The sequence below is a fragment of the Heterodontus francisci genome, chromosome 35 (genome assembly GCF_036365525.1).
Source record: "Heterodontus francisci isolate sHetFra1 chromosome 35, sHetFra1.hap1, whole genome shotgun sequence".
In the NCBI taxonomy this organism is placed as follows: domain Eukaryota; kingdom Metazoa; phylum Chordata; class Chondrichthyes; order Heterodontiformes; family Heterodontidae; genus Heterodontus; species Heterodontus francisci.
In genome coordinates, this window is record NC_090405.1 from 51,012,277 (window position 1) to 51,040,018 (window position 27,742).

At 44.0% G+C, this 27,742-nt stretch overlaps 2 protein-coding genes across 4 annotated transcripts in view; both read left to right on the forward strand.

Moving 5' to 3' along the window:
- The first annotated feature begins 802 nt into the window (after window positions 1–802).
- On the forward strand, window positions 803–2,590 carry LOC137350542 (calicin-like). Its single transcript, XM_068015201.1, has one exon. The coding sequence runs from the start codon at window positions 803–805 to the stop codon at window positions 2,588–2,590; it is 1,788 nt and encodes a 595-aa protein (XP_067871302.1).
- A 3,075-nt stretch (window positions 2,591–5,665) lies between these two features.
- tubgcp4 (tubulin gamma complex component 4) overlaps window positions 5,666–27,742 on the forward strand; it is a 67,780-nt gene continuing 45,703 nt past the window's right edge. For all 3 annotated transcript variants that reach the window (XM_068015547.1, XM_068015549.1, XM_068015548.1), the window contains exons 1-7: window positions 5,666–5,863; window positions 9,969–10,097; window positions 13,006–13,128; window positions 17,408–17,461; window positions 18,042–18,098; window positions 24,730–24,809; window positions 26,795–26,999. In XM_068015547.1, coding sequence (XP_067871648.1) covers window positions 5,786–5,863; window positions 9,969–10,097; window positions 13,006–13,128; window positions 17,408–17,461; window positions 18,042–18,098; window positions 24,730–24,809; window positions 26,795–26,999 — 726 coding nt within the window. In that variant the 5' untranslated portion in view covers window positions 5,666–5,785. The remainder of the gene's footprint in view (window positions 5,864–9,968; window positions 10,098–13,005; window positions 13,129–17,407; window positions 17,462–18,041; window positions 18,099–24,729; window positions 24,810–26,794; window positions 27,000–27,742) is intronic.

The following is a 27,742-nucleotide window of genomic DNA, read 5'->3' on the forward strand; positions in this document are numbered from 1 at the left end:
TGGCTTGTGGGAGGAAACCGGAGCACCCGGAGAAAACCCACGCAGACACAGGGAGAACTTGCAAACTCCACACAGGCAGTACCCAGAATTGAACCCGGGTCGCTGGAGCTGTGAGGCTGCGGTGCTAACCACTGCGCCACTGTGCCGCCCACTGTGGACAGGCACAGCCTCTGTCGACAGGGTGATCCCGTACATCTTACATCCTGTCATCGCCGCCTCACCAGTGCCGGATGTCACGTTCCCGTTACACAATGGGTGTCCAGTGTCGCTAGGTGATGTGTCATGTGGGAAAAACATCCAATAGGGAGACAGTAGGCCGCTACATGAATGAAGGCATCCACCGATTCCAGCCTTCAGCAGCGGCAGCAGGGCCATTTTCTCCCCCCTAGCAGGCTGTCTGGCCCTTTAAGCTGCTGCTTGTTTTGGAATCCTGCAGCAACAGCACATCCAGCCTCACTCCCCAGCAAACTCCCAACGGAAAGTAGCAACATGCTAGGAACCCATCGAAATATTTTAAATGAGTCTGACCATGGGGAAACGGTATGGTCGGTTGGGCAAGGAGAAAATTCACTGTTATCTTCCAGGGGAATGCAACCGCTGAGATGGCAACCCATATAATATTATGTGTTTACTCAATTGTCTGATGTATCTATCACAAAGGTTCTACACATGAGGATTGTAAGGGTCGCTGGTGCATTGTGAGATCACAGCTCTTCTTGTTACGTCACTTCCTGGTTACAACAAACTCCCATCTTAAGAGGCTGCTCTGCAGAAGCTTCAGAACTGTTTTGCCCATCCAAGAATGAAGCTGGAATTTGACGACCATAAGCACAGCACCTATATTTTGCAAGCTCTTAATGCCCAGAGGCAGAAGAAGGAATGTTGCGATGTTGTGATCAATGTGGGTTCCCATTCATTCTCCGCCCACCAGAACATCCTAACTGCAGTCAGTCCTTACGTCAAGGACTTAATCTACAGCTGCAATATCCAACCCTCAGATGAGCTGTCCGTCACCATTGACATTGATTACATGAGCCCGGTGTCGGTGGAACAGCTGCTGGAATACTTCTACACGGGCAAGATTATTATTGCTGACAAAAATGTGGAGGATCTGCTGAAGGGAGCCAAGTACTTCATGATAAAGCGACTGAAGTCTCATTGCGTAGAATATTTGGAACTCGTCCTTGACAAACAAAACTACATGTACACCCTCATGCTGGCAGAGACCTACGATTTACCTGACCTGGCTACAACAGCGTACTCATACCTTAAAGACCAATTCTTCCATCTGAGCGAAACAAAGGAATTTGTAGATTGTCCATATCACATCTTATTGAAATTGGTCAAAGATGAAGATCTGCACACTGCCAATGAAGATCAGGTCCTAATGACCATACTAAGGTGGACTAACCATAATTTAGAAGAGAGGAAGGGTTACTTTCCAAAACTGTTTTCCAACATTTATTTAAACGGTATCGCCGATGAGATTCTCTCAGATATCAGCAGCACGGAGCCACTGATCAAGAACAACAACACCTGTGTGTGTGCTATAGTGGACGTACTGAGTCACCGGAAACAGGAAAACCTAACTAGCCTCTCTTACTTCCAACGGAAGGGTGCGCTGCTGGACGTGGCTCTTGTTCTAGGGGGTCAAAGCTCCGACGGCAGCTTTCGCAATACAGTCTATGCGTATGTCATTGATGAGAACAAATGGATTAAAGTTGCTCATATGCCTTACCGAGCTGCGGCTCTGGGTGCTGTCTGCACGAGGAAGTACCTGTACGTGACGGGAGGCACCAATGAGCAAAATGCCAGTCTGAAGGCAGCGTGGAGATATGATCTGGACAAAAATACTTGGAGCAAACTGCCAGATCTCCCGCTGGGACTGGTCTTTCACTCAATGATAGCGTGCAATGGGATTGTGTACACAGTGGGAGGGAGTGTGGCACCGAGGAAGTACATCTCCACCATTTATAGGTATGACGAGAAGAAGGAAAAATGGACGACAGTTGGAAGGATGAGTGTTCCCATGGACTGTGCTGAGGTGGTGACCAAAGGGGACAGATACATTTACATAGCAACTGGGAGGTGCATGATCAATGACCGGATCTCCAGGGTTGGAGTCGTGGACTGTTTTGATACCATAACAGGGGAGGTAAAGCAGAGCTTGACGTTCCCCATTGAGTTCAAACACAGGCCAGTTGTTTCGTTCCAAGGGGAAACAATCCTCAGTGTGCAAAGTCACAAGCACACCATTGAGGTGAACTTGCAAAAGTTCAAAGCGAATAAAACACCCAAGCGAATCCCCTTGCTCCCCAATGCAACCAAACTGGAGGTGTGTCACGCCATGTGCCTCGTTAGGGACATGGTGTTCGTCTGCGGAGGAACATCTGCTACAGACGATGGCAATGTTAAGGAATACTCCGTGAACAAAAGTGCATTCCTATTAGAGACAAAAATAGGAATATGGAATGAGGTGGCGAAGCCTTCTGAAGCTCTGGAAAGTTCCGCCTGCTGCAGAAGCAAACTACAGTGCAAGGTCATACAGAAGCCAGAAAAATCCCTCTCTAAACCAAAGCTGGAGCACTAAAAAGATATTAGATAAATATAATATTCAATATAATATTTTCTGTAATCTTAGCATAAAAAATAAAAGTATTAAAACATGCTTGTTGTTGGAAAATGTCTTATAAAGTCATAACCAACTATAAATAATGCCATTCTTTCACTCCCGGTTATATTAACTATTTAATGTATTAAAAATTTTACAATTGTGTGCACCTTTTTCATTATATTTTCCTTTATCCATATTTATACCTCTTCCTTTCATGGGATGTGATCGTTACTGGTAATTCCAGCATTTTGTTGCCCATCACTGATTGCCCTTGACAACTGAGTAGCTAAGATCCACTTACCCTCATCTAGTATTTGCTGAAATATGAAATACATTGGCACCCCATTCCCGAGCACCTCAAATTTAAAATCGTCTTTAAATCGCTCCTTGTCCTCAGCCTATCTTACCTCTGCAACTTCCTCCAGTCCTCTGCTGCACCCCTCTCCCCCACCCCACCCCCACACATACCCCCACACACCCCTTCCCTGGACAATTTGCTCGTCTGACTCCAGCCTCTTGTACCTTCTCCCCTCCCTCTGTCTCTACATTGGCTGAGGAATCCTCAGCTGCTTAGGTCCTACTCTTTGGAATTCCTTCCCTAAATCCCCTCACCTCTCCTTTTCTCCTTTCAAAATCTCCTCAAAACCCATTTCTTCAACCAAACATTTTGTTATTCATTCCAACCTTTAATTTCCTGGCAAAAATGTCTGTTTTCCATGTGTCTTTGTTGAGGTGCTTTGATATTAATGTTAAAGGCAATATATTGCATACATGATGGAGGGATAGAGGTCAGAGTGGAAAGAGGCTTGCACGGTGTATAAGCATTGACATTGATAACTTGGGCATAGTAGCTTGTTTCTGCTATAGATTATATGGAATATTAAAGGAGATTGCTGTTGTTGGGTCAAGTGGTCACCTTACCTGAAACACTGAGATGTTCCTAGTACCTGAGGCTTGGTACATCATAGTTACCCAGTTAAAAATGAATTAGGAGCCGGAGTAGGCCATTCGGCCCCTCAAGCCTGCTCCGCCATTCAACAAGATCATGGCTGATCTGATTTTAACCTCAACTCCACATTCCCGCCTAACCCCGATAACCTTTCACCCCCTTGCTTATCAAGAATCTATCTACCTGGGACCTCTGCTCATTGTGATTTTTATAAATGACTTGGATGAGGAAGTGGAAGGCTGGGTTAGCAAGTTTGCCGATGACACGAAGACTGCTGGAGTTGTGGATAGTGTGGAAGGCTGTTGTAGGTCGCAACGGGACATTGACAGGATGCAGAGCTGGGCTGAGAAGTGGCAGATGGAGTTCAACCTGGAAAAGTGTGAAGTGATTCATTTTGGAAGGTCGAATTTGAATGCAGAATACAGGCTTAAAGACAGGATTCTTGGTAGTGTGGAGGAACAGAGGGATCTTGGGGTCCGTGTCCATAGATCGCTCAAAGTTGCCACCCAAGTTGATAGGGTTGTTAAGAAAGCGTATGGTGTGTTGGCTTTCATTAACAGGGGGATTGAGTTTAAGAGCCGCGAGGTTATGCTGCAGCTCTATAAGGCCCTGGTTAGACCACGCTTGGAATATTGTGTTCAGTTCTGGTCGTCTCATTATAGGAAGGATGTGGAAGCTTTAGAGAGGGTGCAGAGGAGATTTACCAAGATGCTGCCTGGACTGGAGGGCATGTCTTACAAAGAAAGATTGAGGGAGCTAGGGCTTTTCTCATTGGAGCGAAGAAGGATGAGAGGTGACTTGATAGAGGGGTACAAGATGATGAGAGGCATAGATAGAGTGGATAGCCAGAGACTTTTTCCCAGGGTGGAAAGGGCTATCACCAGGGGGCATAATTTTAAGGTGATTGGAGGAAGGTTTCGGGGAGATGTCAGAGGGAGGTTCTTTACACAGAGAGTGGTGGGTGCATGGAATGCACTGCCAGCGGTGGTAGTAGAAGCAGATACATTAGGGACATTTAAGCGACTCTTGGATAGGTACATGGATGATAGTAGAATGAAGGGTAGGTAGGTAGTTTGATCTTAGAGTAGCTTAAAGGTTCGGCACAACATCATGGGCCGAAGGGCCTGTACTATGTTCTACCTCTGCCTTAAAAATATTCAAAGACTCTGCTTCCACCACCTTTTGAGGAAGAGAGTTCCAAAGACTCACAACCCTCTGAGGAAAAAAAATTTCCCCTCATCTCTGTATTAAACGGGTGACCCCGTATTTTTAAACAATGACCCCAAGTTCTAGATTCTCCCACAAGAGGAAACATCCTTTTCACATCCTCCGTCAAGGCCCCTCAGAATCTTATGTTTCAATCAAGTTGCCGTTTACTCTTCTAAACTCCAGTGGATACAAGTCTAGCCTGTCCAACCTTTCCTCATAAGACAGCCCGCCCATTCCAGGTATTAGTCGAGTAAACCTTCTCTGAACAGCTCCCAATGCATTTACATCCTTCCTTAAATAAGGAGACCAGTACTGTACACAGTACCCCAGATGTTGATCTCACCAATGCCTTGTATAACTGAAGCATAATGTCCCTACTTTTGTATTCAATTCCCCTCACATTTCATGGCACTTGGTCATTTTTTGGCTGAGAATACAGCTAGAGTCTTCATACAGCATGATGAGTTTGGGTTCTGATGAAGAAAGGTCACAGAGCTGAAACGTTATCTCTGCTCCTCTCTCCACAGCTGCTACCTGATCTGCTGAGTATTTCCAGCACTTTGTGTTTTTATTTCAGATTTTAAGCATGCGTTTAAGATTTTAAGTATTGATGAATTTGGGGATGGGAGAAAAGTGTCCCCGCCTTGAACTGCACATAGTAGAATTAGGTATGCATTTACATGTTTGCTGCACTTATTTTCATTATTTCCTCATAATGAAGGAGCTGAGTCAATACACATTTCGCAAATTTGGCTGATGCCAGCAAGAAAGATGGCCGCAGTCCCAGACTGTGAGTTGGTTGGCGCCAGCAACAAAGATGGCGGTAGCCAGCGTCTTGCCAGGAGGAAATATGGCGGCAACTCGTGTTGCCATTTTGATTTGTTTAATGCCAGTTTCAAAAATGGCGGCGACCGAAGGCGCCGTTAAGTTTGAATGGCGGTGAATGGGAAACGGTTTTTTTTTAAATTCGGAGAGCGGCCGCCGTCACAGCCGGTAACGGGGAGACAGGAGACATGATCCACGAGCTGCTGCTGGCACTGAGCGGATACCCGGGCAGCATCTTCATCTGGAACAAGCGCAGCGGCCTACAGGTAAGGGAGAGCCTGAAGCACCATGGCAACCTAGTGGTTTGGGCCCCCTGGAGTCCTGGACCTGCAAATTCACTGTGAATCAGTCACGGCCAGAGCTGGAGGAAGTCATTGGGCCAATCTTAGTTTATCTAGAGAAAAAGAAACTATTGCACATCTGACTGCCTTTTAAATGTTTTCAGAGTTTTTGTCTTAACTATATGGGAGCAGAGCCCATCTCAACTCTTAATCAGTCAGAGGCTCCTGTTACTCAGGTCTAACATTTGCCTTTCAGTGGCACGCACTTGTGTTCTTTTGTTCCCCTCCCTCAATCTAACAAAGTGGCATTCATGGCAGCACCATCACTTCCAGGTCATGCACCATCCTCATTGGGACATAGACCTTCTTTGTCACTGGGTCTAAAACCTGGAGCTCCTTCACCATAGATGGCAGAGACTCAAAAAGCAGGGTAATTGTATGTTTTCCAAATGAGGTACACTGCCCCCAAGCAAACGATGTTCACTGGTTCACAAAACTCGTTCCCTGAATGAATACCCCAACTATTAGCAGCTGCGCGGGTTTAAGTCGGGAGCCACTGAACCCCGAGCTGCCCTGTGGTCCGCAGAAAATTGGACGAGGTTATACGGTGCGGCGGCTTCCGATTTGGTGGGATGGAAGTCAATCTCCTGTTTTCAACCTGTAGCACGCGGAGATTGTGCTCTGTGACCACGGTGCATATGCTGTATTCAGGCATCTCCAGCGAATCCCCAGATTGCGTGAAATTCGTTTGAAGAGAAAATGGTTCTGGAGCCAAAAATGCCTTCGTTAAGGTGGGAAGGTGGAGTGCTGGGGACTGGACTAATGAGCCGGAGCAGATCGTCCTTGGATGCTGTGTCTGCGGGTTCGGTTTAGAAAATATGGTCACCCTATCAAAAAGGCCCAGTAGCATCTTTTCAAGGGTAACTAAGGATGGGCAATAAATATTAGTCTTGCCAGTGATGCCTACATCCCGTGAATGAATTTAAAAAACATCCTGGGTTCACCTAATCATTCCTTTAATTATCTTGATTATTGCACTAAGATCACCTTTCAGATATCACCTTTCTCTCCAGTCTTCCCTCACACCATAAACCCGTGAGATCAGGATCAGGATTGCCAGAAATTATAATATATTTGTAGTCCAAAATGAACAAAATACTTGCCCAAAATTAGCCCAATATGGTGTTGCTTAACTCGTTCAAAGGTAGCCCAATAAACAAGGTATTGTCAAGTTTCTTAGTCTATCTTTACCTTAAGGTATTAGAATGATCAATGCACAGACACACATGCTCTATGCTATGATAGGAGAGTGGGCACTCTAGTTTAGTGCATTTGGAATGGTGAAAGGAAAAGGATGCTTTACAGGTTTAACTTATTTTAATTCATGATTATACTTTGGCCTTTACATTTCCGTCTAACTACAGTATTCCTACATTACAACAGTGACTACACTTCAAATTTCAAAAGTGCTTAATTGGTTGTAAAGCACTTTGGGACATCTTGAGGTAGTGAAAGGTGCTTTCTTTTTTTATTCGTTCAAGGGGTATGGGTGTTGCTGGCTAGGTCAGCATTTATTACTCATCCCTAATTGCCTTTGAGAAGGTGGTGGTGAGCTGCACATAAATGTAAGACTTTCTTTTTATTTAAAACATTAAAAAAAACTGAATTCCGATGATGGGTCGGAGAGGGAAAAATAGATATCCAGAAAACTTATGTATATAAAATTAAAAACTTTGCCGCTCCAATGTTAATAACCAATCAGAGCTCCTACTCTGACAATGGGTTCCCAGAAGCTCTGTGGCAAACTGGCAACATCTCAGCATCAATCAGAACTCATTGTACAGAAGGAAACTTCAAATCAATTGAATCCCTGTTGGATACAATATGCTAATACAATTTGCTGATGACACAAAGATAGGTAGGAAAGTAATTTGTGAAGAGGACATGAGGCTACAAAGGGATATAGATAGGTTAAGTGAGTGGGCAAAGATCTGGCAAATGGAGTATAATGTGGGAAAGTGCGAAATTGGTCTTGGCAGGAAGAATAAAAAAGAAGCATATTATCTAAATGGTGAGAGATTGCAGAGCTCTGAGATGCAGAGGGATCTGGGTGTCCTAGTGCATGAATCGCAAAAGCTTAGTTTGTAGATATAGCAAGTAATTAGGAAAGCTAATAGAATGTTATCGTTTATTGCGAGGGGAATTGAATACAAAAGTAGGGAGGTTATGCTTCAGCTATACAAGGCATTGGTGAGACCACATCTGGAGTACTGTGTACAGTACTGGCCTCCTTATTTAAGGAAGGATGTAAATGCATTGGAAGCAGTTCAGAGAATGTTCACTAGACTAATACCTGGAATGGGTAGGTTGTCTTACGAGGAAAGGTTAGACAGGCTAGGATTGTATCCGCTGGAGTTTAGAAGAGTAAGAAGCGGCTTGATTGAAACATAAGATTTTGAGGGGTCTTGACAGGGTGGATGTGCAAAGGATATTTACTCTTGTGGTGGAATATGGAACTAGGGGTCACTGTTTAAAAATAAGGGGTCGCCCATATAAAACTGAGATGAGGAGAAACATTTTCTCTGAGGGTCGTGAGTCTTTGGAACTTTCTTCCTCAAAAGGTGGTGGAGGCAGAGCCTTTAAATATTTTTAAGGCAGAGGTAGATAGACTCTTGATGAACAAGGGGGTGAAAGTTTATTGTGGGTTGACGGGAATGTGGAGTTGAGGTTACAATCAGATCAGCCATGGTCTTGTTGAATGGCAGAGCAGGCTCGAGGGGCCGAGTGGCCTATTCCTGCTCCTAATTCATATGCTCGTATGTGAATGAACGAATGAGGAACGATAGCATGTGGTGCAGGCATGTGAGGGTCTCAGCCAAGGCTGTCGGGGAGCTATAAAGAGGGATGTGGGGGAATGCTGATGGTTAGCAAGTGGCAGGCAGTGGCTGCATTAATGGCACAGATTTGCTCAAAGATCAGACACCCCACTCAAAGCCACTTTTTCCTGCACATAAAATAAAAATGTCCAAATGGGTGTGGAACCTGGATGATCATCCAGCACTGCTAGCTATCAGCATCCTCGCTGCTTTCTGCTTGAATAACACACCTTGTGACACAGTGACCAGAACTGGGCACAGTTCCCAAAGTGTGACTTGATTGTACTGTTCAATCAGTCCCAGGTAATCATCTGTGATATTTAGAGTAGGCATATAGATCTTACTTAATACCCTCCCTAAGCCACTCCCATCTCTCCTCCAATCTCTTTGGCAATGCTTTTAGTAAGCCCGGCCTCATATCTCCTTTGGCTCTGTTTCAATTTTTGTGTGATTATGCCCCTGTGAAATGTCTTGAAACATTTTACTGTGCTAACGGTGCTATATAAATGCAAGTTGTTAATCTAATCTACATATAATTACAAAAAAAACACAATAACTGACTCAGTTGGTAGTACTCCACATAAGAAGGTTGTGAGTTCGTTGCCCAGCTCTGTACAGAACATAGCAACAGATTTCAAAACAGAAAATCCTGGAAATACTCAGTAGGTCAGAGGAGAGAGGAACAGAGTTAACATTTCAGGTCAATGACCTTTCTTCAGAACTGGCAAAAGTTAGAAATGTAATTGGTTTTGATCAAGTGAAAGGGGAGAGGGTGGGAAGAAGAACAAAGGGAGGGTCTGTGATAGGATGGAGAGCAGGAGAGATTAAATGACTAAAGGCTTCATGTTGCAAGGTCAATGGGACAAGTTTAAAAAAGCAAAAGACGTGTCTAGAGGAGATTTGAATGACAGGATCCTGAATAGCTGATGTCCAAACGCAAAGTGAAGGAAACAGGAGAGAAACAAGAAGAAAAAACAGCAAAGAAACACGAAACAAAATGGGGGCAGAGGTTATGGTCTAAAATTGTTGAACGCAATGTTGAGTCTAGAAGGCTGTAAAGTGCCCAGTCAAAAGAGGAGGTGCTGTTCCTCAGCTTCATTAAACTTAATTAACTTAAATAATCTGTCTCTCCAATGTGAAGCACCCTGAGGAATGTTTCATGTTCGTGGCGCCAAACAAGTTGTTGTATCAGCATTGTCTCTGTTTGTTCCTAGGTATCTCAGGATCTGCCATTCCTTCATCCCAGTGAGACTAGTGTCTTAAATCGTTTGTGCAAATTAGGCACTGACTATATACGCTTTACAGAGTTTGTTGAGCAATATACTGGACATGTGCAGCAACAGGTAGGTTCTGTGCCGAAAAGCTTTCCTCTCCATCCTCTGTTTTTCTCCTCTTCTTACGGCTCTGACTTACACCGTTACTAATGGCTGCTCTTTGCTACCTTGCCTAAGTGACCATTTTTTCATGTGTGAATATCAGCAGGATATGCAACAGTGGAAGCATCAAAATCAATCTCATTCCCTTTTGTACCTGACCTCTAAATACATACACTTCCAACAGGAATCTCTTGAAATGTTATGTAGATTGGACTTCAGTTATGAAGATAGATTGGAGAAGAGAAAGCTGAGAGGAGATTTGATAGAGGTATTCAAAATCATGAGGAGTCTGGGCAGAGTAGAGGGAAAGGCTGTTCCCACTCGTGAAAGGATCGCGAACAAGAGGGCACAGGCTTAAAGTAATCGTTAAAAGAAGCAATGGCGACATGAGGAAACTCTTTCACACAGCGAATCATTAAGATCTGGAACCCACTGCCTGAGAGTGTGGTGGAGGCAGGTTCAATTGAAGCATTCAGAAGGGGATTAGACTTTTATATGAAAAGGAAGAATGTGCAGGGTTACAGGGAGAAAGCAGGGGAGTGGCACTAAATGAATTGCTCATGTGGAGAGCTGATGCAAACACAATGGGCCGAATGGCAGTACTGGTCTCCTTTTATTTAAGGAAGGATGTAAATGCGTTGGAGGCAGTACAGAGAAGGTCTTCTAGACTAATACATGGAATGGGTGGGCTGTCTTATGAGGAAAGGTTGGACAGGCTAGGCATGTATCCGCTGGAATTTAGAAGAGTAAGAGGGGACCTGATTGAAACATATAAAATCCTGAGGGGTCTTGACAGGGTGGATGTGGAAAGGATGTTTCCCCTTGTGGGAGAATCTAGAACTAGGGGTCATTGTTTAAAAATAAGGGGTCACCCACTTAAGACAGAGATGAGGGGAAATTTTTTCTCTCAGGGTCGTGAGTCTTTGGAATTCTCTTCCTCAAAATGCGGTGGAAGCAGAGTCTTTGAATATTTTTCAGGCAGAGGTAGATAGATTCTTGATTAGCAAGGGGGTGAAAGGGTATTGGGGATAGGTGGAAATGTGGAGTTATCAGTTCAGCCATGACCTTATTGAATGGCAGAGCAGGCTCGAAGGGCCGAGTGGCCTATTCCTGCTCCTAAATCGTATGGCCTGTGCTGTAATAGTTCTGTGATTCTTTGAATGGGGAGTAGGAACCCCAGCAACATTTCCCCTCCCTTCCAGAGGATGCTGAGACAGATTGTAGAGCCAGATGAGATCAGGTAACTGTAGCTGATTGTGGATTGGATTGGGCTTCTCCTGGTCTGGATAGTTGAATTACTGTGGCTGGCTGAGATATCAGAGCAACTGTGATTTTTTTTTAACAGAATTGTTATAACATGCAAAGTAAAAAAAATAAGTTTGAAGTTAATGCCACTGAATCATAGAAGTTAAACACAGATAAAGCCATTGTGCCTGTGCTGATGGTAGTTTTTTTAACTGGAGGTGTCTATTCTAATCCCATTTCTCTCCTTTGTTCATATTTTTCCTTTTCAAATACTTAGCCATTTTCCATTTAGCGTCTGCATCATTAGCCACTTGTGTTCTAACATTCTGTGCTCTAATAAACCTCTGTGTGAAAACATTTCTCTTAACTTCCCCCTTTGTTATTCTAGTGATGATATTGAATCTGTTTTCCTATTATCGATATAAATAATCCATTACTATCCTCTTAAAAACGCTTTCATAATCTTTTGTTATCCCCCTTTAATCTTTTCTATTCTAGTGAATAAAGCCTCAATATTTGAAGCTACTCTTCATAACCAAAACATAGGATTACTCAGAGTACACAGCACAGAAAGAGGCCATTCAGCCCAACCGCTCCATTCTGATGTTTATGCTCCATGGTCCATGGCATCATTCTTCACTGCTGCTTTCTATAGCTCTCATGACCTTCCTTAATGCCCAGAACTGCGCACAGTACTCCCATCAATGCCTAACCAATGTCTTGGTACAATTTCACCATTGCTTCCTTGTTTTAACATTTAATGCCCCCATGTCGAAACCCTAAAACCGCTTTGCCTTTTCTTCTACATTCCCATGTTCACCTTCATTGTTCTTACTTTCATTTGATCTTTCTGTTGGGATAATCTACCGGACATGGTAATAGAGGCACTAAGGTTATTCAGAATTCTATAAAATATAACAGAAGTGTTAGAAACATACACAGAAAATAGGAGCAAGAGTAGGCCATTCGGCCCTTCGAGCCTGCTCCGTCGCCATTCACAACGATCATGGCTGGTCATCCAACTCGGTTACCTGTTCCCGCTTTCACCCCCATACCCTTTGATCCCTTTAGACCCAAGAGCTATATCTAACTCCTTCTTGAAAACATACAATGTTTTGGCCTCAAGAGTGTTACTGTGGGAGTGATGACCTTCAATGAAATTCATTGTAGGAATTGGCTACGTTTTAAGAATTAAATCCTCGAATGCAAAGGATAAATTATAGTTATGGCAAATTCAACAATTTCCAGTTATTTTATAACATTTTAATGTTACATTATAGATGACACATTTTAAGGTAAGACATTAATTAGTGGAAAATGATTGCATGCATACAAATTTCATAACTGTATGTAATAGGTCCAATAAATAGAAGCTCTTGTTGGGTACAATATAAAACATTTGTGTCCAATATAAAGGAAGAATGTACGCTTTTTCTCAATTTTAGACAAAATACAAGGAAGACACAACGCAAAAGCTGGCCCTTCAGCCCAACTACTCCATTTCGGCCTTTACTCTTGACAAGAGCAAATCACACTCACCCACCCAGTTTCCATATTTCCTTTATCCCTTTTCCTTCCTCCAGTCTAATCTTGCATTGACTTCTCTTACACAGTGAGTCTTATGTTACAGGAGTGCCACCCTTCCCAACAGGGCCAGGCTGGACTGCACGGCATTTACCTTCGTGCCTTTTGTACAGGACTAGACTCCATGCTGCAGCCCTACAGACAGGCTTTACATGATCTCGAGCAGGAGGTAAGTTCAACCTGTACATAATATTGCATAAACACTAAATAGGAGATGTTTCAGCAATTTCACTATCATTTGAAAGAGCACAGTGTTGTTGGTAATACTTGAGTAAAGGTGTCAGTTTGATCACATGCTGTGCTGTGTCCACTCGAACTGTGGGAGGACAACAGCAATACAATTCTCGTTTCTTTCCTTCCTCAATCTGAGGTCCAGTCTGCCTGTTCTGATGGCTCAGGTGGGTGGTAAAGATCCCATGATGCTGTTTAAAAAAATAGTGGGGAGAGGATTGGAGGGTGGCAAATGTGACACCCTTATTCAAGAAAGGGTGTAAGGACAGTCCGAGGATCTACAGGCCAGTTAGTTTAACATAAGTGGTGGGTAAGGCTTTAGAAACAATAATCAGAGAAAAAAAATCAACAGGCATTTGGAGAGGTTTGAGTTAATGAAGGATAGCCAGCACAGATTTGTAAAAGGCAGATCATGCTTGACTAATCTAATTGAATTTTTTGATGAAGTAACGGAGTAAGTTGCTTAAGGGAATGGAGTGGATGTTGTCTATATGGATTTTAAGAAAGCGTTTGATGAAATACCACATAAAAGGCCAGTTAACAAAATTGAGACTCATGGAATAGGAGGGTCACTGTCAGATTGGATAAAAAATTAGCTTGAGGACTGAAAACAGCGTGTCGTGGTAAATGGTTGTTTTCAGGCTGGTGGATGGTAGACAGTGGTGTTACCCAAGGGTTAATGCTGGGACCACTGCTTATTTTTGGTACATACAAATGACTTGGATCTTGGAATAGAACATAGAACATAGAACATTACAGCGCAGTACAGGCCCTTCGGCCCTCGATGTTGCACCGACCTGTGAAACCATCTGACCTACACTATTCCATTTTCATCCATATGTCTATCCAATGACCACTTAAATGCCCTTAAAGTTGGCGAGTCTACTACTGTTGCAGGCAGGGCATTCCATGCCCCTACTACTCTCTGAGTAAAGAAACTACCTCTGACATCTGTCCTATATCTATCACCCCTCAACTTAAAGCTATGTCCCCTCGTGTTTGCCATCACCATCCGAGGAAAAAGACTCTCACTATCCACCCTATCTAACCCTCTAATTATCTTATATGTCTGTATTAAGTCACCTCTCCTCCTCCTTCTCTCTAACGAAAACAACCTCAAGTCCCTCAGCCTTTCCTCGTAAGACCTTCCCTCCATACCAGGCAACATCCTAGTAAATCTCCTCTGCACCCTTTCCAAAGCTTCCACATCCTTCCTATAATGCGGTGACCAGAACTGCACGCAATACTCCAGGTGCGGCCGCACCAGAGTTTTGTGCAGCTGCAGCATGACCTCGTGGCTCCGAAACTCGATCCCCCGACTAATAAAAGCTAACACACGATATACCTTCTTAACAGCCCTATTAGCCTGGGTGGCAACTTTCAGGGATTTATGTACCTGGACACCAAGATCTCTCTGCTCATCTACACTACCAAGAATCTTCCCATTAGCCCAGTAATCTGCATTCCTGTTACTCCTTCCAAAGTGAATCACCTCACACTTTTCCGCATTAAACTCCATTTGCCATCTCTCAGCCCAGCTCTGCAGCCTATCTATGTCCCTCTGTAACCTACAACATCCTTCGGCACAATCCACAACTCCACCGACCTTCGTGTCATCCGCAAATTTACTAACCCACCCTTCTACACCCTCATCCAGGTCATTTATAAAAATGACAAACAGCAGTGGCCCCAAAACAAATCCTTGCGGTACACCACTGGTAACTAAACTCCAGGATGAACATTTGCCATCAACCACCACCCTCTGTCTTCTTTCAGCTAGCCAATTTCTGATCCAAAGCACTAAATCACCTTCAATCCCATACTTCTGTATTTTCTGCAATAGCCTACCGTGGGGAACCTTATCAAACGCCTTACTGAAATCCATATACACCATATCCACGGCTTTACCCTCATCCACCTGTTTGGTCACCTTCTCAAAAAACTCAATAAGGTTTGTGAGGCACGACCTACCCTTCACAAAACCGTGCTGACTATCGCTAATGAACTTATTCTTTTCAAGATGATTATAAATCCTATCTCTTATAACCTTTTCCAACATTTTACCCACAACCGAAGTAAGGCTCACAGGTCTATAATTACCAGGGCTGTCTCTACTCCCCTTCTTGAACAAGGGGACAACATTTGCTATCCTCCAGTCTTCTGGCACTATTCCTGTCGACAATGACGACATAAAGATCAAGGACAAAGGCTCTGCAATCTCCTCCATGGCTTCCCAGAGAATCCTAGGATAAATCCCATCTGGCCCAGGGGACTTATCTATTTTCAAACTTTCCAAAATTGCTAACACCTCGTCCTTGTGAACCTCAATCCCATCTAGCCTAGTAGTCTGTATCTCAGTATTCTCCTCGACAACATTTTCTTTCTCCACTGTAAATACTGACGAAAAATATTCATTTAACGCTTCCCCTATCTCCCCTGATTCCACACACAACTTCCCACTACTATCCTTGATTGGCCCTAATCTAACTCTGGTCATTCTTTTATTCCTGATATACCTATCGAAAGCCTTAGGGTTTTCCTTGATTCTATCCGCCAATGACTTCTCGTGTCCTCTCCTCGCTCCTCTTAGCTCTCCCTTTAGATCCTTCCTGGCTAGCTTGTAACTCTCAAGCGCCCTAACTGAGCCTTCACGTCTCATCCTAACATAAGCCGCCTTCTTCCTCTTGACAAGCGCTTCAACTTCTTTAGTAAACCACGGCTCCCTCGCTCGACAACTTCCTCCCTGCCTGACAGGTACATACTTATCAAGAACACGCAGTAGCTGCTCCTTGAATAAGCTCCACATTTCGATTGTGCCCATCCCCTGCAGTTTCCTTCCCCATCCTACGCATCCTAAATCTTGCCTAATCGCATCATAATTTCCTTTCCCCCAGCTATAATTCTTGCCCTGCGGTATATACCTGTCCCTGCCCATCGCTAAGGTAAACCTAACCGAATTGTAATCTCTATCACCAAAGTGCTCACCTACATCTAAATCTAACAGGGGAGAATTTCAAAATTTGCCGATGATAGCAAGCTTGGAGTGGCAAACAGTGAGGATGATACGAGCTGCCTGGAACAGGACATTGATAGGCTAGCAGCAGGAGCAGACAAGTGGCAGATATTAAATACGGAGAAGTTTGAGGTGATGCATTTTAGCAGAAGGATTAGGGAGAGGCAGCATAGACTTAATGGCACAGTTCTAAAGAGTGTGCAGGAACAGAGGGACCTGGCGGTATGTGTGTATCAATCTTTGAAGGTGGCAGGACATATTGAGAGAGTGGTTAGCAAGGCATGTGGGATCTTGTGCTTCATAAATAGAGACGCAGAGTACGAACACAGGGAAGTTATGCTGAACCGTTATAGAGCTCTGCTTAGGCCTCAACTAGCGTATTGCTTCCTGTTCTGGTCAACTCATCCTTTAGGAAGGATGTGAAGGTCCTTGAGAAGGTGCAGAGGAGATTTACCAGAATGGTTCCAGGGATGGGGAATTTTAATTGCAAGGTTAGTTGGAAGAGCTGGGGTTGTTCTCCCTGGAGCAAAGGAGATTGAGGGGGGATTTGATCAAGGTATACAAGATTATGACAGGCTTCGATAAGTTAGACAAGGAAAAACTTCCCATTAGCTGATGGTACAGGAGCTAGGGGACACAGGTTGAAGGTTTTGGGCAAGAGATGTAGGAGGAATATGAAGAAACACTTTTTTTATTCAGCGGATGGTAATGACCTGGAACACTCTGCCCGCAAGGCTATTGGAAATGGAGACAATCAATAATTTCAAAAGGAAATTGGATACGCACTTGAAGGAAATAAACTTGCAGGGCTACAGGGTTCGATGGGGAGTGGGACTGACTGGATTGCTCCGTGAAGAGCCATCACGGACTCAACGGGCCGAATGGTCGTCTTCTGTGCCGTGAATGATTCTGTGTCTCTACTGGTGCCCTGACCAGCATTGCCCCCTCAACTAACACCACTGCACTCCAAGACATGTGAAGTGTTCTTGAATGTTTGAACATGTGAAAATGACAGACAAATTGAGGGATGAATACTGGTTATATACAAGCATCTTTTTGAAGCATCCATCTCGAGGGCAATTGAGGATGGGCAATAAATGCTGGCCTAGCCAGCGATGCCTACATCACATGAATGAATTAAAAAAAAAAAAGTGTTTCTGGTACTTACAAGATGATATAATTCTTCTTGTATTTTTATTTTCAGTTCTTGGCAGACCCACACCTCTCCATCTCTCATGTCAACTACTCTTTGGATCAGGTAAGCTCATGTTGCAGTGCATTGAACCTTTTCCAGATTCATTGCAAGTTTTGGGGGGGAGATCGATTAGTGAAATGTGGTTTGCAACCTTGCTGAATCCCTTCTGCTGCTCACAATATTGAAGGCAAATCATCCAACTGTAGTGCTTAGAGATGGAGAACAATGGAGCATGCAGTCAGGAGATTTAGGGACGAGGAATTAAGAGCAGAAGTAGGCCATTCAGACCCTGGAACATGTTCTGCAACGATCAACACAGGTGATGAGGGGAATCTTTTGTGTAATGCGGTTCTAATCAGGACCAAGCTAGCATAGAATTATTTCTTATGTTTTCTCAATATATTATTATTCCCTTTCCATTTTTCAGGATGTATAGGTTGTTTCTTATGGGTAGTCCTGCATTATGGACCTATACTGCAACGAACTGGGTTGGGACTGTCCAGTTTTATTTCTTATCTGACAGTTGCAGATGACGGGAAGTGAAGCTCTTAACCCCATCAGTCTGGGCAGACTTACTGAGCCGAAGTGTTCTGATACAATATTGACCTCTCTTCATTACTTAACAATTTATTTCTATTCCCAGTTTCAGCTGCTGTTCCCATCTGTTATGGTGGTAGTTGAACAAATTAAATCTCAAAAGGTAAGCATTGGTTTTAAGAGATATTGATGACCTCGTATGGATGGATTATTGACAAGAGCTTATTGCCCTATAGAAATTTACTTTATTTTAAACTGTCCAATAAAATGTTAATTTCCCTGTCATAAACCATGAGGGGGAAAGCCCACCTTTTAATGTTATCCACCCGCTATTTACTTCTCGAGCCTCTGCACGTACCCTCTGCCCTTGATGAATCAGGCCTTTCATCATCATTTCCTTGTCTCACGCTGTTCTCCCTGATCAGTTGCATCCTCCCTAGAAACATTCCATCTCCGGCCATCAAACCTAACTCAGAAGTTTCACTTATCCGTATCTGTCCTGTCACCGTTTATTTATGCCCAAAGGCCTGTTAATGAGCTGTTCATAAATGGCTATTCAGTCCACTGCCCTTGTTTCTTATCAAACTGTTGGTCCATGTTGATTCACTAAAGTAGCTCCTATTCTATTCCTACATAGCAATTAACTTTTATATTCCAGAAGCCATCCTAATTACCAAAGTTAGTATGGCTATCTATATATGCATTTATCCAGCTAAGGCCCCTTGCTTGGGCTATCATTACCTAACAGTGATCATTCTACTAGCTTTGTTTCTAGGGAAACAAAACCCTAAGCAGTTTCCAGTAAAACAAAACTTGCATCACTAATCTATTCCTTTACGTATTTCAAGCTGATTTTATATAAAATATATATTTCAACCATGTTTCAAATTTCTAACACTAAGTTGCTGCCCAGATGTTTACTGTTCACAGTGCAGACTGCCTTTCTTTTATGTCGCCTATTAGATGGGATCCAAGTAACTTGTCATCTTGTTACTGATTTCTGAATTAACTCAACTCTTTTTGGCCTTGGTGGTGTGTGGATGAGGAATATTTTAGTCATGGCTCAGTGGTAGCATCCTCATCTCCTGAGGCTGAAGGTTAAAGATGTTGCCTTTTGGATGAGATATTAAACCAAGGCCCTGTCTGCCCCCTCAGGTGGATGTAAAAGAACTCATGCAGTGTTCAAATAAGAGCAGAGGGGTTTTCCCCAGTGTTGCTGCGAATATTATCCCTCAATCAACATTTGTAAAAATCAGATTATTGGATTATTATTACCTTACTGTATGTGGGATCTTCCTGTGTATGCATTGGCTGCTGTGTTTCCACTCATTACCGTTGTAACTACACTTCAAAAAAGTACTTACTTGGCTGTAAAGCACTTTGGGATGTCCTGACGTTGTGAAAGGTGCTATATAAATGGAGTTTTTTTTTGAACATGCTTAGGCTTGTTTAAAATCTTTTGTCATAGATTACTGGGACTTCCCTTTCTTGAAAAGAGACAAACAGGAAGATTGATAGAAGTTTCTGAGAGGGTTTGATGGGTTGTAAATGGATGGGTTTTTTCTGCACAGTACACAGAATTTTAGAACCACAGGCATAGATTAAGGATCAGGACAATTAAACAGGCAATTCAGACAAAATATCTTTTCTGAAGGGTCTATCAATATATGAACAAAATATCAGGGAAGGGAGTGGGGGACAGGAATCCTTATTTGTCACTGGGATTTCTGTAACAATGAGACAGTAAGAGGTTGTCTACCAACTTGAACTGTGAACAAACACCCATCAATACAATGATAGATCCTGTTCTTTCAGTGTTACATTGTGTGTGGTGGGAGTTTATTGAACTATATAACACTTGGAGAAAATGGCAGCAGTTACTCGTGATGGGAGCAATTTATGATGATTAATTAAGAGAATCACACAAGAAATGTGTTGCACAGTGTAAAATCATGTTGACTTACAACATATTTTTCCTGTGGTGCTTTGGTATTGCATCAAATAAGCCTAATAAACAACACTGGAGATGCCTTTCTCAAACTAGTCTGCACAACAACAACTTGCATTTATATGGCACCTTTAAAGTAGCAAATCATCCCAAGGCACTTGACAGGAGCCTTATCAGACTAAATTTGACATCAAGCCACATGAGATATCGGGACAGATAACCAAAAGCTTGGTCAAAGAGGTAGGTTGTAAGCAGTGTCTTAAAGGAAGAAAGAGAGGTAGCGAGGTGTACGTAGGGAATTCCAGAGCCTAGACAGCTACAATAAGGAAATCCCACAACACCAGAAACCACAATATAGAGCATCTCATACAATGTGTAGCAAATTGTTTATACAACAGCAACACCAACTTATATTTATTTAGCGCCTTTAATGTGATAAAACACCCCAAGGTGCTCCATAGGAGCATTATAAAACAAAGTATGACACTGAGACGCACAAGGAGATATTAGTTCAGATGACCAAAAGCTTTGTCAAAGATGTAGTTTTTAAGGAGTGTCTTAAAGGAGGAAAGCGAGGTGGGGAGGCGTAGGGAGGAAATTCCAGAGCTTAGGGCCGAAGTAACTGAAGGTGCGACCACCAATGGTGGAGCGATTAAAATTAGGGATGCACAAGAGGCCAGAATTAGAGGCATGCAGATGTCTTGGAGGGTTGTGGGGCTCGAGGGGATTACAGAGATAGGGAATAAAGGCCTGCTTGGGTCGGGAAAAAGAACCCAACCCGAACCCGACTGAACTACAGCGGACTCGACCCGACCCAAGCCTGACCCGACCATCACTTTACTCACCTTCCGAATGGGAACCTCCGGGAAGCTGCAGCGCATGCGTGATGACGTCATAGTGACGTCACTCGCTCACTGCACAGACTCAGTTTCGTCCTGGACTCCCAGCTCAGGTAAGTTTTTTTTCCATTTCAATACTTACAGGCAGAGCACTTACCGTGTGTGTCTGGTCCGGTCCGGCCCGACCCGACCCGAGCCCGAAAGCTGGATCCGGAAGAAGGGCCTGACCCGACCCTAGCCCGGCACGTGATGTTGGGTCCTGTTGGGCTCGGGTCGGGTAGCAGGCCATGGAGGGATTTGAAAATGAGAATTTTAAATTCAAGACATTGCTTGACCAAGAGCCAATATCAATCAGTGAGCATAGGAGTGATGGGGGAATGGGATTTGGTCCGAGTTAAGACACGGGTCATAGAGTTTTGGATGACCTCAAGTTTACGGAGAGTAGAATGTGGGAGACCGGCCAGGACTGCGTTGGAATACAGGAGTGACCTCTCTGTTGCATTTGAAAGTGATAAAGATCTCTCCCAGTGGCCTTGTAGCTTGCTGCAGTACTCTGCCAAACAGAGCAAAAGGTCCCAGGTTCATAGACTTTGCAGCATAGAAACAGCCTTTTTTTTAATTCATTCGTGGGATGTGGGTGTCACTGGCCAGGCCAGCATTTATTGCCCATCCCTAATTGTCATTGAGAAGGTGGTGGTGAGCTGCCTTCTTGAACCGCTGCAGTCCATGTGGGGTAGGTACTCCCACAATGCTGTTAGGAAGGGAGTTCCAGGATTTTGACCCAGCGACAGTGAAGGAACGGCGATATAGTTCCAAGCCAGGATGGTGTGTGACTTGGAGGGGAACTTGCAGGTGGTGGTGTTCCCATGTATTTGCTGCCCTTGTCCTTCTAGTTGGTAGAGGTCGCGGGTTTGAAAGGTGCTGTTGAAGGAGCCTTGGTGCATTGCTGCAGTGAATTTTGTAGATGGTACACACTGCCGCCACTCTGTATCGGTGGTGGAGGGAGTGGATGTTTGGGATGGGGTGCCAATCAAGCAGGCTGCTTTGTCCTGGATGGTGTCGAGCTTCTTGAGTGTTGTTGGGGCTGCACCCATCCAGGCAAGTGGAGAGTATTCCATCACACTTCTGACTTGTTCCTTGTAGATTGTGGACAGGCTTTGGGGAGTCAGGACGTGACTTACTCGCTTCAAGATTACTAGCCTCTGACCTGCTCTTGTAGCCACGGTATTTATATGGCTACTCCAGTTCAGTTTTCGGTCAATGGTAGCCCCTAGGATGTTGATAGTGGGGGATTCAGCGATGGTAATGCCATTGAATGTCAAGGGGAGATGGTTAGATTCTCTTTTGTTGGAGATGGTCATTGCCTGGCACTTGAGTGGCGCAAATGTTACTTGCCACTTATCAGCCCAAGCCTGGATATTGTCCAGGTCTTGCTGCATTTCTACACAGACTGCTTCAGTATCTAAGGAGTTGCGAATGGTGCTGAACATTGTGCAATCATCAGCAAACATCCCCACTTCTGACCTTATGATTGAAGGAAAGTCATTGATGAAGCAGTTGAAGATGGTTGGGCCTAGGATACTACCCTGAGGGACTCCTGCAGTGATATCCTGGAGCTCAGATGAATGACCTCCAACAACCACAAGCATCTTCCTTTGTGTTTGGTATGACTCCCATTGACTCCAGTTTTGCTCGGGCTCCTTGATTCCATACTCGGTCAAATGCTGCCTTGATGTCAAGGGCAGTCACTCTCACCTCACCTCTTGAGTTCAGCTCTTTTGTCCATGTTGAACCAAGGCTGTAATGAGGTCAGGAGTTGAGTGGCCCTGGCAGAACCCAAACTGAGCAGGTTATTGTTAAGCAAGCACTGTTTGATAGCACTGTCAATGACACCTTCCATCACTTTGCTGATGATCGAGAGTAGACTGATAGGGCAGTAACTGGCCGGGTTGGACTTGTCCTGCTTTTTCTGTACAGGACATGCCTGGGCAATTTTCCACATTGCTGGGTAGATGCCAGTGTTGTAGCTGTACTGGAACAGCATGGATAGGGGCATGGCTAGTTCTAGAGCACAGGTCTTCAGTACTATTGCTGGAATATTGCCAGGGCCCATAGCTTTTGTAGTATCCAGTGCCTTCAGTCGTTTCTTGATATCACTTGGAGTGAATTGAATTGTCTGAAGTTTGGCATCTGTGATGCTGGGGACTTCAGGAAGAGGCCAAGATGGATCATCAACTCGGCACTTCTGGCTGAAGTTTGTTGCAAATGCTTCAGCCTTATTTTCTGCACTAATGTGCTGGGCTCCCCCATCATTGAGGATGGGGATATTTGTGGAGCCACCTCCTCCTATTAGTTGTTTAATTGTCCACCACCATTCACGGCTGGACTTGGCAGGACTGCAGAGCTTAGATCTGATCCGTTGGTTATGGGATCACTTAGCTCTGTCTATTGCATGCTGCTTACGCAGATTGGCATGCAAGTAGTCCTGGGTTGTAGCTTCACCAGGTTGACACCTCATTTTGAGGTATGCCTGGTGCTGCACTCTTCATTGAGTCAGGGTTGGTCTCCTGGCGTGATGGTAATGGTAGAGTGGGGGATATGCCGGGCCATGAGGTTACAGATTGTGGTTGAGTACAATTCTGCTGCTGCTGATTACCCACAGTGCCTCATGGATGCCCAGTTTTGCATTGCTAGATCTGTTTGAAATCTATCCCGTTTAGCACAGTGGTAGTGCCACACAACACGATGGAGGGTACCCTCAATGTGAAGGCGGGACTTTATCTCCACAAGGACTGTGCGGTGGTCACTCCTACCAATGCAGTCATGGACAGAAGCATCTGCAGCAGGCAGATTGGTGAGGACGAGGTCAAGTATGTTTTTCCCTCTTGTGGGTTCCGTCACCACCTGCCGCATACCCAGTCTAGCAGCGATGTCCTTTAGGACTTGGCCAGCTCGGTCAGTTGTGGTGCTACCGAGCCACTCTTGGTGATGGACATTGAAGTCCCCCACCCAGAGTACATTCTGTGCCCTTGCCACTCTCAGTGCTTCCTCTAAGTGGTGTTCAACATGCAGGAGTACTGATTCATCAGCTGGGGGACAGCGGAAGGTGATATTCAGCAGGAGGTTTCCTTACCCATGTTTGACTTAATGCCATGAGACTTCATGGGGTCTGGAGTAGATGTTGAGGACTCTCAGGGCAACTCCCTCCCTACCACTGTGCCACCACCTCTGGTGGGTCTGTCCTGCCGGTGGGACAGGACATACCCGGGGATGGTGATGGCAGTGTGTGGGGCATTGTAAGGTATGATTCCATGAGTATGACCATGTGAGACTGTTGCTTGACTAGTCTCCCAACTTTGGCACAAGCCCCAGACCCAACTGGTCTTTGCCGGTATTTGTACTCCCGCCCCTCTTCATCTCACCTTATTAGCATATACTATTCCTTTCTCCCTCGTATGTTTATCCTTAAATGCATCTATGCAGTTCACCTCAACTGCTCTACAAGATAGCAAATTCCAGATTTTCACCACTGTCTTGCTAAAGAAGTTTCTCCTGAATTCCCCATTGGATTTATTAGTGACTATCTTATATTTATGGCCCCTAGTTCTGGTCTCCCCCACAAGTGTAAACCTCTTCACGTTTACCCTATCGAACTCCTTTCATGATCTTAAAGACCTCTATCTGTTCACTCACACAGCCTTCTATTTTCCAGAGACAAGAGCCCCAGCCTGTTCAGCCTTTCCTGGTAGTTATGACCTCTCTATGTTGATTTAGCTGATTTCATGCTGATACTCAATATTTACACTCTTGTCATTTGGAGTGTTAGAAGAGGGCTTCTGGTGCCCATGTAACCCAACAAGAGCTCAGAGGATGGAAGATTAAAATTATATTTTTAAAAACGAAATGGAATATTTTTATAGTAACATGTTGAATTTTGAGCTATAAATAGATGACTACAGGGGAAGAGAGAGGTTGGTTTTCACTGTGTCTTTGTTTTTCCGCTTTAGATTCATGGCTGTCAACTTCTGGAGACTGTTCACAAACACAGCTGTGGAGGGCTTCCGCCAGTCCGCAGTGCATTGGAGAAGTAAGAGAACATGTGATTTATTGACACTCTGTTCCACAGGATTCCCGACATTGTGTGGCAGTGTAACCTTTGGTTGTAAACATAAACAAAAAACAGCATTTTTTATTAGTAAATTACTCATCGTGTTACCCACGATCAATTGATAAATATAAGTTATTTTTAAATATATAAGATGGTGATGGAATTGGGAGAGGGACTTCAGAAACTTGGTCCCTGGAACAACCTAGTGGCCAGAGCCTGCAACTACACTGTGACAGTTGAGAAAGAAAATTGAATAAGAAATGTTGACATAGTAATTTACAATTGGAAATGATGACAGAAAAGCGTGACTGAAAATTCATGACAGCAGGGAATGCATGTCCTACACAAGATATTTAAAGGCGTTTGTTTTTTTGGTCAGATTTCTCAGCTAAAGAAATATTGCTATGGCATTGATCCTGGTACACTCCTAGTTTTTTATTTGGATGAACAAATAGGGGCAGATGTGTTTTGTCTTCTCTCTTTCTGTGGTCTTGCTATCCCCGGACAAATTGGACAGGGATATTCACAACTTTCAGATTTCTGACAAAGCAACTGTTTGACTCGACCAGCGTTCTTCCTAATACAACCCAGGGCCCACTTAGAGCCCACCTCTCCTTCCCCCAGCTACTGCCTAGGGTGCTTCTGGACATCCGTTCACTGTGAACCTGGCTGTGGGATATAGCACTGTGCCTGCTCTCTCCTCTTGTATTCAGTGAAAGAAAGCAAAAGGTATGCTATTATGAGGCAATGCTATTCCAGCATCTATAGAACCAGAGAAGGAGCATCATTAAAACTGTCAGTTCTGTAATATTTGCCCACAATGTCACAGTCCTGGTTGGTGTATTCCAAATTCAGGAACTGAATGTGCTAAAAACTGCAGACACTGCTTTCCTGGAAGTGCTTTTTGAACAGTAAACAACTTCAGACTGTTATCCTTGAATTGGGGAGGGGAATTCCTTCTAGACTAGAGGAATGGGAGAGCAATAGGTGCCAAACTCAATCTTTAACAATACTTTACATTTTTATTGTTGTCTATTTACTATCAGGGTTAACAACAGTGACTTAAGGACAGGAAGGTTTTAAAGTTACATAACCTAAAAAAGGGCCAAGGTTTGTAGTGCAGGATGCCACAAAGGTTAAAATATGCAGGAGGGAAGCTGAGAAGTAGCAATTAGGTGATACCAATCTTGGATTTTAACAGCATTGGAAAAAGATGGGAGCCTTGAGGGTGATCAGGATTTGCATGGTTTTGATGATCTGGGAAAACTGAGATGAAACGAAGGAAGGATTGATGCATTTCTTTTTTTAAAATTCATTCATGGGATGTGGGCATCACTGGCCAGGCCAGCATTTATTGCCCATCCCTAATTGCCTTTGAGAAGGTGGTGGTGGTGAGCTGCCTTCTTGAACCGCTGCAGTCCATTTGGAGTAGGTACACCCACAGTGCTGTTAGACATGCAGTTCCAGGATTTTGACCCAGCGACAGGGAAGGAACGGCGATATAGTTCCAAGTCAGGATGGTGTGTGACTTGGAGGGGAAGTTGCAGGTGGTGATGCATTTGCTGCCCATGTCCTTCTCGGTGGTAGAGGTCGTAGGTTTGGAAGGTGCTGTCTAAGGAGCCTTGGTGCGTTGCTGCAGTGCATCTTGTAGATGGTACACACTGCTGACACTGTGCGTCGGTGGTGGAGGGAGTGAATGTTTGTTGATGTCGAGCTTCTTCTACACCTTTCACAACCCATCCAATGAAGAAGTACTTTTGAAGTGTTGAAGGAGAAGGTTGTGCTTGTCATGAGAATGAAGGCAAGTGGAAGAGTATATAGAGAGTAATATTAAGAGCTTAGGAAGGACGAGAGGTAAGCTGAAAGGAGCAAAGATCATCATAGTGCTGATAAACTAGTGAGCTAAGAGTTGTTGCTAAATAACTTTAGGTGTGATGATGAGATGCTGTGTTGTTCCAATCCAGGATCCTAGCAGTGTGTCACGGTGTGATGTACAAGCAATTATCTGCGTGGATGCTGCACGGGCTGTTATTGGACAAGTATGAGGAGTTCTTTATCAAGCAAGGGCCTTCCTCTGGCAATGTTAGCACTCAGCCTGAGGAGGAAGAGGAGGAAGATCTGGGAATCAGAGGCTTGACTGGGAAACAGCTCCGGGAACTTCAAGATCTGGTAAGGACAAGAAGCACCAAAAGGTAGAGATGACTCCAATTTGTAAAGAGGTACCAGAAGTGTCTGTAAAGCTGTGTGAATGTGCAAGGTGACGGATGGTAATTGTATATTAAAGAAGTGCATTCCTTTATTATCGACTGCACTGAATGTTCCAACAGTGTGAAGACCACATCTTCTCATGCTGTCTTGTGAAATGTTTAATCGTAGAAGCAGTACAAAAAGGAAAATAGTGGTGGAAATCTATCTGTTTAAAAGTATAGTTGTCAAGTTAGTAATTTTAATTGCAGTTCTTTCTAAGTGTATATAATTATATCTGAATGTGACTTCAGTTAAGATGGTTGAATTTGGATAGAGCTATTGTAACCATCAGCAGATACAATTTAAAAATATTCAGAATTAGTCATTTCAACTATTTTGCTTCATCCTGCCTTCCTGATAGGGTGTCTTATATAATTTAAACTGAGCGTGTCAGGGACACCGACTTGGAGAAGTTATTTGACCTGACAGTGTGAAAAAGCTGAATTAATAGACACAGCTGAAGTGCCCTAGGTTAATGACCATATCACCATTGATGTTCATTCAGCTTCCCTTGGTTAGCTGGCCTCCTTCGAGCCAGTTGCCCTTACGTCACCATCTTTTCACCTCTGGGAGCTGACTTGGAAAATAGCCTAGGCTGATGGGATGGAAAGTCTGTTCTGTCTGCCAGGTGCAAAGAGTTTGAGCAGTCTCAGGCCAGTTCTTAG